Source organism: Microtus ochrogaster, linkage group LG5 (genome assembly GCF_000317375.1).
Source record: "Microtus ochrogaster isolate Prairie Vole_2 linkage group LG5, MicOch1.0, whole genome shotgun sequence".
Taxonomy (NCBI): Eukaryota; Metazoa; Chordata; class Mammalia; order Rodentia; family Cricetidae; genus Microtus; species Microtus ochrogaster.
In genome coordinates, this window is record NC_022031.1 from 50,147,653 (window position 1) to 50,159,398 (window position 11,746).

At 45.6% G+C, this 11,746-nt stretch overlaps 1 protein-coding gene across 1 annotated transcript in view; it reads right to left on the reverse strand.

The window, feature by feature from the left end:
- Nucleotides 1-11,746, reverse strand: part of Frrs1l (ferric chelate reductase 1 like) — a 25,550-nt gene that overhangs the window by 2,184 nt on the left and 11,620 nt on the right. The window contains exons 2-4 of the mRNA XM_005362207.2: nt 9,463-9,547; nt 7,472-7,610; nt 2,905-3,151 (exon numbers count right to left, since the gene is read on the reverse strand). Of these exons, the coding sequence (XP_005362264.1) occupies nt 2,905-3,151; nt 7,472-7,610; nt 9,463-9,547 (471 nt within the window). The remainder of the gene's footprint in view (nt 1-2,904; nt 3,152-7,471; nt 7,611-9,462; nt 9,548-11,746) is intronic.

Genomic DNA, 11,746 nt, shown 5'->3' on the forward strand with positions numbered 1-11,746 from the left:
ATATATATATATATATATATATATATATATATATATGCTTAATGAGATAAAGTTAATTAGGCATGACTGACTTACTGGAAAAGAATATTAAAGCTGGCTTAGGGTAGCAGGCATGATGGGTCAATGCAAAGACTGCCCTAAGTCTGGAGCTCAGTTAGGGTTGTTTTTGGAGTGTTTATCTTCGTCGTACAATACTAGAGATTGAACCCAGGTCCATAAACATGCTCGGCAAATATCTACCACTGAGCTAGAGGCCCAGCTTGCCAACTTTCTTTTACTCTTTACTTTGAGATAGGATCTCACAAAACTTGCCCGGCTGGCCTTGAACTCTCTCACCCTGTAACCCAAACAAGCCTTGAACTTGTGATCTTTCCTCCTCGGCCTCTGAAGTAGCTGAAATTAGAGGCTGTATCAACAGGTCAGGTTTGCACTGAGTGGGGGGCTTTACCGTCTTTCAGGAAGCTCCACCGGACCCAGCACAGGGAGTGTCAGCTGCAGTTCCTGCTTGCTACGCAAAGTCTCCCAGCTGTTAGGGAGATCCCGTTCTGCACGGGGGTCTGTGCTCACCATACTTTACTCGCTGGCCCTTGCCTGGCCTCTTGGGCTATGCCATGCACCTCCAGTTCATGGTTTTCTTGAAGGAAATAGAATCTCTAGTCCTTCGGGCCTTAGCCCAAAGTTTATGCTAAGAGACAAAACTGGGACTGAAGAGATGCTAGAGGAACTCCTGAGAAACAAGCAGTACACAGGCCAGCACATGGGGTGGGAGGGCTCGGTTTGCCTGAAAACAACGAGAAGAGGAACCTGGAGGAGCTTATCAGGCAAAGCCAGACGAGTATGGAACCCTCCACACCTCGGATGTTAGACTCCAAGAAGACAACCTTCTGAACATGTGAAAGTCCCCATTATCCAAGATGCCTTTCTCTGCTTTCAATGACCATAGTCAGCTGCAGTTCAAAAAGGTAGTATGGAATAGCAAGATATTTTGAAAAATATTGCATTTTATATGACTTTAATATGACTATGTACTGTCATGACTGCTTTATTAGTATATTATTATTGTTAGCATCACTGTAAACCGCATACTGAATTCTAATTTATACATTATGCATAGGGGTAAATGTGGAGTTTCAAGTAGACACTTAAGTCCCAGTAACCATCTCCAACAGATGAAGCGGGACTACTATACAGTATTTTTCAATATGCGAAAGCAATTTTACATAATTATTTTCACCCACTAGCTATAACCTTAGAAAGCGGGTATTATTATTGCCCCCACTTTAGGTATAAGGAAATGAAGTTCAGATTTTAGCTAACAGGTTACATAGCTACCAAGGGGGAGAAGCAATACTAAAAGCACACATTTTCGGATTCCAATCTTATCGTTTGAAATGAATTCATCTCTCCGAGCTAGATTATCATTCATTTCCCAGGATACTAAAGGGACTTGAAGGTACCATTGCAGATCCAGTGGGGTTGCTCTGGGAAACCAGCAAACGGAAAGGTGCCACCAATCTGGAGGCATCCGACTCTTTTCCCAGCAGGCTATGGGTAAGAAGAGAAGAGAAGGAGAAGAGGGGCTTGTGTACTCTAAATCAATGGAAAGAAATCTGGGGGAGGGGGCAGCTCAGCTAAAGCAACACAAAGCTGTCAAAGGCACAGTAAAAACAGATGTCGAGGTTTGGAGAGATGGCTCGGTGATTGAGAGCACTGGTTGTTCTTCCAGAGGACCAGGGTTCAATTCCCAGCAACCACATGGCAGCTCACAGCTGTCTGTAACTCCAGTTTTAGGGGATCTGACACCTTCACACCAATGCACATGAAATAAATTCAAATAAATTATTTTAAAAAATAAAAACAGATGTTGAGCTGGGTACGGTGGCATACATCGGTAACCCTAGCCACTCAGGAGGCGGAAGTAAGAGGCTTGCTCTAGCCTGAGCAGCATAATAGACACCTGGCTCAAAGAAAAAGAAAACGCAAGGAGGAAAGGTAAAATTCCTAGCAGCCAGAGTGAGAGAGAATGAGCTCTCTCCACAGGATTGCAAACCAAACATACCTCCACTCTTGGTGAGGCCACTGGGCCCCGTGGCCGCAGAGAAGACTCACAAAATCACCTGACTTATGCAGCCTCTAGGTCTCTTGTAATTGCCCTTGGATCTGTGGTAGGAAACTCCGGGAGAACTTTGCCACCGGAAGTGACATCATCCACAGCCCAGCATCATCAGGGCATCTGTTAGAAATATGGACTCTTGACCTCCCCCCCCCCACCATGGCCGATGACTTCATTTACCAATATAGCTGGGGATCATTATGTATCTTAATATTTGAGGATTAGTGGGTTAAAATATAGGGTATTTTGATTGATTTGTGACCATGGGAATAGATATAAAGTAAGAATGAATGCTTACTGACAAGCTCTAGAGACCCTTGCCTCTTCAGTATTTTCTTATTAAAAATGATGATGGGTAAAAGATTTCACGGACTTTAGGATCTGAAAGACCCAGAATTGAGTTTATTGCTACCTTTAATTAATTGTCTACCACGAGCAAGTTTCTCATTCTCTGTAAGCACGAGGGTGATGCTACCTAGACCTCTGCAGGAAGGGGTCAGGAGCGAATGCAGACGTCTGCGCTCCACGGCAGAGGCGTGGTTGCTTCATGAAGCACACCCTCACCCTACGTGGTCTCACGCACTCTAGCTGTGCGTGTGTGCACTGTGTCAGGCGGGCCCCCGCACCGTCAGGTCTTTAGAACCTTCTGAAGGAAGGACTCCTATTCCCTTTTCCTCCTAAAGCCAACCGAGTGCTGTGACGCTAGTGCCCCTGCCGTGTGACTCCACTAACAGCGCGCATGCGCATGGCGGTGACTGGCATTCAAGGCAGAGGCTAAAAGGGAGGCTTACCCTGAATGGCCGGACCCCAAGCAAACAGGTAATACCAACTCAAGTGTAGATCCACGATCGTTTCATCTCTGGGAACGTTCACAGGACGCTTAAACCTGCAGGTGACACGATTGTTCTCGAAAACCCCTTCCTCGTCTCTGGCGGGATTTCTCTGGACCTCCTTCGCCCACTGTCCCACGTTGTAGAAGTGCTGGATGCGGACTCTGCCATTGTCATCATGGACGCAGGCCATGACATCATCACCGCCCTAGCAGAGAGAAAGGTCGAGAAGAAAAAAGTTAAATGTCTGCCTTCTGCAAAGGTTTCACTGAGAAGTATACATCCTATATCCTCTGGAATTAGAAGTATCATACAACTTATTTAGAAAAACCATTAAAAACCCTTAAACCAGGACAGTGAGGTGGCTCAGCCAGTAGAGGCAAGGTGCTTGGCATCAAGCAGAATGGCCAGAGTTTGATCTCTGGTGGAAGAAGAGAACCAACTCCTGCAAGCTGTCCTCTGACCTCCACAAGCGCACAATGGTGTGCATACCTCCCTCACAAGCAAATAAATATGTGAGGTTTTTAAAAATCCTTTTTTTAAAAAAAAAAAAAGTCCTAAATCAGTGAGCAAAGCCAGCATGTATGGCTGACATCTGGGCCTTCCTGCTGCCACAGCTGGGGGACACATGTCTGCAGAAGACCACACAAAGTAGCCTGAGGAGTCCCGCCAGGTAGATCTACCCTGAAGCTCATCCTAGCATAACAAGCAAACAAAAGTTCAGTTATGGAAAACTTCCCAAAATATTTAACTAATCCATTCAATAATTTAAAAAGCCCCAGAAGCTATTACAAAGTGAAGAAGGCTGCTGTCACGTGACCATAAATGCAATGATGTTCCTAGGAAGGATCTTACTGACCAATGGCATTTGGAAACAATGTATCTGACAGGACTAGCCTATGGATCGCCAACTCTCTGACTTTAATGAGTAAACCATGTAAGGAAAGACAGGGTCCTTGATTTGAAGAAAAACCTCTTAAATATTTAGGGTTAAAAGGTATCTGTTATATACCCTTGAAGTTTCCAGAAAATATGAATCATAAAGGAGTTAACCAGCAGCGGAAGTAGCACTGGGAGAGAAGAACACACGGACAACAAAATGCTGCTTGAGAAAATGCTCTGGAACCAGGAAACGGTGGTGACTTGGCAGCAGCGATTGTGATTGATGCCACTGAATTATTCACCAAAAAATGGTCAGAAGCGATGCATTTCCGGTACACACTGCTATGACAAAAAAGCTAACAGTTGATGCATCTGGGACGAGAATTGGAGACAGAGATGGGGTAAGGGAAAAGATTTTGGGGAACCATCTCTGTAGCTTAGTTGGAGGTTTAATTATTTTTTTCCTTTAGAACAAGTTACAAATATTAAAGTCTGGCTGACTGTACTGTTTGGTGGAGGATATGGATGGCGGGGGAGGCACTGTCTGGAGCGGAGCCTGTGAGGCATGCCATTTAGACAGGAACCCAAAGTTGCCGTTAAAAAAAAACTAATTTGAAAACCATTCCATAAAAATTCAAGGTTATTAAAGAGGGAATACACATTGCTCTTATTATACATCACTGAGTTTTTGTTTTTAAATTTAATCCATGCTTCAGTGGAGGAGAAAGGAGGGGCTTCTTTATAAGAACTTTCATGACATTTGAAAGGCTCCCTAGTCTGCCTCTGTTACCTGAGCCCCAAATCAACCCACTCTTCCCTTCCTCCTTCCCTCCCTTCCTTGTTTTCAGACAGGGCCTTGAACTCATGTTCTTTTTCTTCTTCCTTTTCCTCTTTTCTCCTTTATTGGGTTGATTCTCAGGCCAGAGCTTGGGGTTGGCCTGCAAGGCCCTCAGCACAGCCCCACACCCTGGCCACCAGAAGAATCACAGGCTGATTTTAGGAGCTGCTCCTTTGCTTAACACCCTAGGGAGAGAAAACCCAGTGAAGCCAAGACAGGAAGAGGGTGCAGTCACTCCACATCCTGAGGTGGTGACAGTTAGAGACTTCAGGAAAAATAGTTCCATCATGTACAGTGCGGGCAGCTCATATGTCGGGGGTGCTGGTGCCAATGACTTAGTTTCAGGGGGTTAGTTTATTACCATTGTGTGCGTGTGTGTGTGCGTGCGTGTGTGAGTGTGTGTGTGTGTGTGTGTGTGTGTGTGTGTGTGTATGTGATGTGCCACATGCCTACATAACGAGGCCTTTATAAAACCTCCAAAGAGGGTGCTGGAGAGGTGGCTCAGAGGCTAAGAGAACTTGCTGCTGTTGAGGGGGCCTGGGTTTGGTTTCCAACAGCTACACTGGACAACTCTCTCTCTGTCTCTCTATCTCTGTCTCTCTCTCTGTCTCAGTCTCTCTCTCTTATACACACACACACACAAACTCACTAACAATTTTCAAGAAATCTTCTTAAAACCCCCAAAGGAGTGCTGGGGACTTGACACAGTTGGTAAAATGCTGGCCTTGCAGTCCTGTGTTTGGATTCCCCTACCCCATGTAAAAAGGCAAGTGTGGTTGAGCATATCTGTAATCCCAGCAGTAATGAGAAGGACGCAGAGATAGGCGGATCCTTGAGCTCACTGGCCAGACGGCCTCGTCTGCTTGCTGAAGCTCCAGGCCAGGGAGAGACCAGCTCAGATAAAAGGTGGTAGTCATCAGAGCAAACACCCGAGACTGTCTTTGACCGCCACACTCAAGTGAACACACACGCATGTCCACATCCACACGTACATGTACAACTACATACAGAGACAGAGAGACAGAGATGGAGAGACAGAGAGAAACAGAGACAGAGATGGACAGACACACATGCATCCATGTGTGCACACACACACACACATGCACAGACATATAAAGACACACAAAGAGAGTTTGGATGATCTTCCTGACTGCTAATTACTGAGAGGAGCTTGGAGGATGAGACACCCTCAGTAGGCATGGTAGCTCCTCCCTCACTCCCCCACGCCTTCTCTACATATCTCTTGCATTTGGCTGTTCATTTACTTTGTTTTAGCATCCACACTATAAACTGGTGCTGGGATTTGGATCTCAACTGTGTCCCAAAGGTCTCTGTGTTAAAGGTTGCTCCCAGCCTATGGCACTATAGAGGGGAGTGGGAAACATGAGGGATGGGGCCTAACGGAAGTAAGTTAGGTGGTGGGTGGCGTGCTCTTGGAAGCAGACATTGGGACTCTGGTCCCTCCCCCATTCAAGGTTAGAAGGTTTCCTCACCCCCACAGACTTTCTATCACAACCAACTATCTTAGTCCGGGCCCAAGCAATGGGACCAAGCAACCACAGATGGAAACAACGGATGGGGTTGTTGCTGATGAGCATCTACCTGTCTGTTTATCTGTTTGGTTTTGCTTATTTGCTCAGTGGGTGGCTGCGTTGGGTGATGGAATGCAGGGCCCTGTGCATGCTAAGCAAGCTGAGCTACATCCTCTGCCTTTAAAGCCTTTGGAAAATGAGCTAATGTAATGTAGAGCTGAGAAATCACAATGAGAAAAATCAAGGAGAGTTTTCGCCCAAGTTCTGGCAAATGAATGAAACTCAAAAGGAAGTCACGGGGACTCTGATGTGTATGGTCAATTTGTTAGATTACAACCTGGAACTTGAAATTGCCATCGACAAGGGAGCAGTCTTGAACTAAACCCTTACTTTGTTACATCTGACACTCTCCACATAGATTGTGTTAGAACCGACCGAGGTAGAGGATGCGACCTTGTGTCCATTGGAGACTCGCCTGGTGCATGCATGTACGTGTGTGTGCGTGAGGTGTGTGTGTGTGTGTGTGTGTGTGTGTGTGTGTGTGTGTGTGATGGGGTAGAGGAGTGAGGAATATCTGGTCACAGAAGTGTTCTGTGTTGAGTGTGTGTGTATAAATGAAGAACACTTGACTCTCTTACAATGGTTCTTCACCGCCGCCTCTGCTATGAAGAGAGCCTTGGTGGCTGCCCCTTCCAGACTGACTGGAAGTCAAACCCAGTTCCTGGACGACAGCCAAGCCCAGCTGAGCCCACAGAAAACAAGCTGAGCCCCAGCCAGTCCACACTCGTGTGAGCAAGAGACATAAAACAATCGGCACAGGATATATAGTTTGCAGCATAGTGTGGACAGAGCTGATCACTACGTGGAGCACAAGACACCCTGTATTCTAACAACCAATCTTTCCACTAAAGTTTGTTTGAATTAAAAAAAAAAAAGAGATACTTATTTTTATTTATGTGTACATTTACATGTGTGTGCCCGCATGAGTTGATATGTCATATACAGGATGTGCACTGCGTGCAGGTGCCCACAGAGGCTGGGGGTGTGAACTGCTTGATAGAGGTGCTGGGAGCCGAACCCCGGTCCTCTCTCTGCAAGAGCAGTATGTGGTTTTACCTACTGAGCCATCTTTCTAACCTCTGAGTTTTTCAAACTTGAAGTTAGAGAGTTGTGAACAGCACAATGCTTCTACTTCTCTGATTAATACATTTGCTTCCAAAATCTAAAGAAGAACAGCAAAGAAAAAAGGCAGCTTCTGTCATGATGTATGCCTTACCATCTTTTTGTCTGAAGAGAATCCAACTGCTACCCAGCCATCCGTGTCTGCGCTCAGCTCAAACTCCACATCAGCCCCTATCATCCGGTAGCTAAGGAAGTAGTCACAGGTCTCTGCGTTACAGCCAGGCTTGCCGTACCTGGAGCATATGCCAAAAGAGACATTATTGCTTCTGCGCAATTCAAATGAGAAAAGAGGACACCTACTGTGCACCCCGAGGCCGCTGAGCCATGCTATTGATGCCATTCGATTGTTGCTCCCCAGGATCTCAGAAACGCAGGCTCCTCAGGAGGGATCATGAGTAGGAACCGCTCTACTTTACATGTTAACTGAAGTCCAAAGAAGGAACCGGGTTCAACCAGGTTGCACAATGAAGTCAGTGCCTGCAACAGGACTTCAACTGGGTCTGTTTTTCAAGTTAAAAATTTGTCTGGTTTTTCTCACCAGGTAGTGGTGGCACACGCTTTTAATCCCAGCAGTAGGGAGGCAGAGGCAGGCAGATCTCTCTGAGTTCAAGGCCAGTCTGGTCTATAGAGCAAGTTCCAGAGCAGCTAGGGCTGTTACACAGAGAAACCCTATCTCGAAAAACAAAATAAAACAAAAAAATTGTCCAATTTTTCTTAATTAAAATGTATACCAAATATTTTTCCTTATAACTTTTCATAGTTAAAATATCATAGATTTAGAAATAAAAACAGAAATCTTGAAATTTACAGTATTTGTGTGGCCACTTTCCTGGAAGTGTTTTTGTGCATGGTGCAGCGGTATGTCTGATTGCCCCAGTAGGAGCTTTCTTATTCTTATTGACATGGAGTGATGGCCCAGCTCCCGCAATTTAATGTCTTGGTCTGCTGCAAAAGCCACACTTGGACAAATGCATTATGTAAAAACCTCACCCAGGATCCGCTGAACACAGAATGTGATTTATTTATAAAATGTACATGGTGTTAATATAATCGCAAAGGCAGACACAAAAACATAACAGTAGAAGGTCTTTGGCTATATAGGAAGATTCTGTACACGTTCATCTTTTAAAAGAGCAACTCCAAGCAGGACACAGAAATTTCAGATTTCTTACAGAGAGACAAGTGGGATGGCTCAGTAGATAGGAACAGCTGCCACCAAGCATGGTGACCTGAGCTTCCTCCGTGGAGCTCACCTGCTAGAAGAGAAAGGACTCCTGCAAGTTGCCTTGTGATCTCCATATGAATGCCATGGCATAAGTGTGTACACTTACCTGTACATATGTGCATATGCATGCCCATAAAGACGTGCACAAAAATAAATAAAAATGTAACAACAACAACAACAAACTTTACAAATGGCCAGATGGTAGTGGAGCACGCCTTTAACCCCAGCACTCGGGAGGCAGAGGCAGGTGGACCTCTGTGAGTTTGAGGCCAGCATGGTCTCTAGAGTGAGTTCCAGGAGAGCCAGGACTGTTTCACAGAGAAACCCTGTCTCAAAAAACCAAAATGAAAGTAAGAGAGAGAGAGAGAGAGAGAGAGAGAGAGAGAGAGAGAGAGAGAGAGAGAGCGCAGGCCAAACAAGCCAGTGAACAGTATTCCTCCATGGCCTCTACTCCAGTTCCTGCCTCCAGGTTTCTGCCTTGATTGAGCTCTTGCACTGGCTTCTCCCAATGGTGGACTGTGATATAAGCCTTTCTGGCTATGTCTTTATCATGGTGACAGAAAGTGACTACGACAGCGTCTTTAAAGAAGGAAATGCCCAAACTGAACACTAGCCAAGCGTGGTGGTGCATACTTTTAATGCCAACATTATAGAGGAACTGTGGGGAGATTATACAGAATTCAAGGCCAGCAAGACCCTGTATCAACAAACAATCAAAACCCCTGGACACTGGGTTTCTTATCTGAGTTCTCCATAACCCTGCTGAAGTTAACAAGGGGGACAGACCAATGTGCCAATGCATGAAAGTAGAGAAGCCAGTCCGTTTCTGAGCCCTAGTTATCAGTCGCAGCTGTACCTACCTAAAGCATCCTTTAGTTCTTCCGCAGTCTTCCACTTTGATTTTGGCAAACGGGTCCACAGGAGGAGCAGTGGGGAAGGGATAGCCTGGGCGGTGAAAGTAAACCGGGGTCATAAAAATCCAGCAACAGTCTTTACAGTGAGAATTCTAAAAACTGCACTGGCCATTTTCTATCATCGTTGTTAGCAACGCTTAGGAACTTAACGAAGGTCTTTTGATAAAGTCGGAATGTCTCCCCTACCTGAGGGAGTCCTTCGGACTTCACCTTAGGGGCTCTGGGAATGAGTGTGTTCTTACTTCATTTTCAAGCAAGCAACCAGGGACCTCGGGTGGGGACCTCGTTCTACATAACCACTGGCTTCCCACTGCCCCCTAGGAGTGAGGAATCTCAACTTTAATACATGCACACGCTCTGGAAGGGAGACAGTCGATAAAGGCCCAGGCACTTGGGCAATTTCACTCATACACAGAATGGATGTTCTGTTTCATCTCTCTGAACTGCCACTTACCCATGTGCGAAGTCCATCCCACACATAGTTTCAAGCATGGTCCCTCTGAAATTATTTACACCCTGATGCATTTAGGCACTGTTAGAGAGTAAGGCCATGGAGCCCTCCAGCTTATAGGGGAAATCCTTTTCACCTAGGCTGTTCACTCCATGTATGCAGGAACCATATGTGTCTCATCCTGTGCTCTCTGCCCAGCAGGGTGTTTGGCACTGAACACCGAATAAATGATCGTCAGTGGTGAAATGCAGGCTTCCACAGATATGCCTAGGCAGTGTACGCCATGTCTTTTTATTTGTAGTGCTGTTCAATAAAGTTTTATGTAGTTAAATTAGCCTTATGCTTTTCACAAATGTCTCCGGAGTATCCTTTCCTGCACCGGTATGCCTGTCTCTGCTATCACAGAATTTGAGCACGGGATCAAATACCAGCTCCCTTTTTATCGCCCCTAAGTAACCGGGTCAGATGCTTTGCCTCTCGTTTGATCTGATTTTGTGCTAAAACCTACATTATTTTCACCACTATTGACCGCATCCTGCCTTGGATAGGCTTCTTTTTCTTTGTATTTATTGATCAAGCAGCTTATCGGCGCTACAGATCATAGTAAGCATCTTCACTTAAGCCCTTACCGTTGAGTGTCACAGACGTTCCACGGATATTTTTTTTCCACAGACTGTTCACCCAGAAATGCAATGGCTATTTCCTTACATGTCACTAAGATTCTAGCAGTGACAATCGCTTCAATGTTACTTCTGACTCAAGTTCTGCATCTTCTTCTTTTGATCTCTTTCTGTGTATCGGGGGACGGGGAGGGGTTGGAGACAGGGTTTCTCTGCACAGCCCTGGCTGTCCTGGAACTCGCTCTGTGTACCTCGAACTCACAGAGATCCACCTGCCTCTGTCTCCCAAGTGCTGGGATTAAGGGAGTGCACCACCACCGGCTGGCTGTCTTTTTTGTTTTTGTTTTTTGGTTTTTTTTCTTTAAGGAAAAATGGGTTTCTAGACAGCAAATAAAAGCACATGTTAGAACCGAGTTTATGCAAATGTTCTGAACTAGTTCATGAGGTTGGCTAATGCCTTCACTAACACTGATTTCCTATCATTTCAATATGTCCTAAAATAAAACCAAATAAGAACTTGTGTTCTGTGAGCTGTGCGTACACATTCATTTAAACACACCCCTCCCCCTGCCCCAGTTTTGTGGATGAAATTGACGGTTTTGGCAAACATTTTACCACTGGGTTATATAGGGTTTTATGGTTAAGCTCACCACAACATGAGGAACTGTATTGAGGGGGTCCCAGCATTAGGAAGGGCGAGAACCACTGCTCTAGGATCTTGGACTTCTAGTAGTAGGTGACTCTGTACTCATCAAGAGTCCCTTAGAGAGCACCTGAGTTTGTGCTAAGATATAAGATGCGTTGGATACATTGGCTTAAACGCTCCCCCAGATTGGGATGCCTAAATTGCCTCCTGCTGTGCCTTGAATTTGATTGCCCCCACTGGCTCTTTTTTTTGTTGTTGTTGTTGCTATTGTTGTTGAACACTTGGTCCCTGCTCGTGGCACTGGTTTTGGAGGCTGTGGAATCTTTAAGGAAATGAGGCCTCAATGGCAGAAGGAAGTCACCAGGAACAGGTCTCTAAAGAACCCTCCCGGTCTAGTAAGGTGAGCATCCAAACTGCCTAGGCTCCCACAAAGCCAGTACGCGCAGTAGGATCAAAAACCCTGTGCCATTGTTCTTGACTTCTCAGTAGTCCTCATTGTCCGCTATGTTCAGC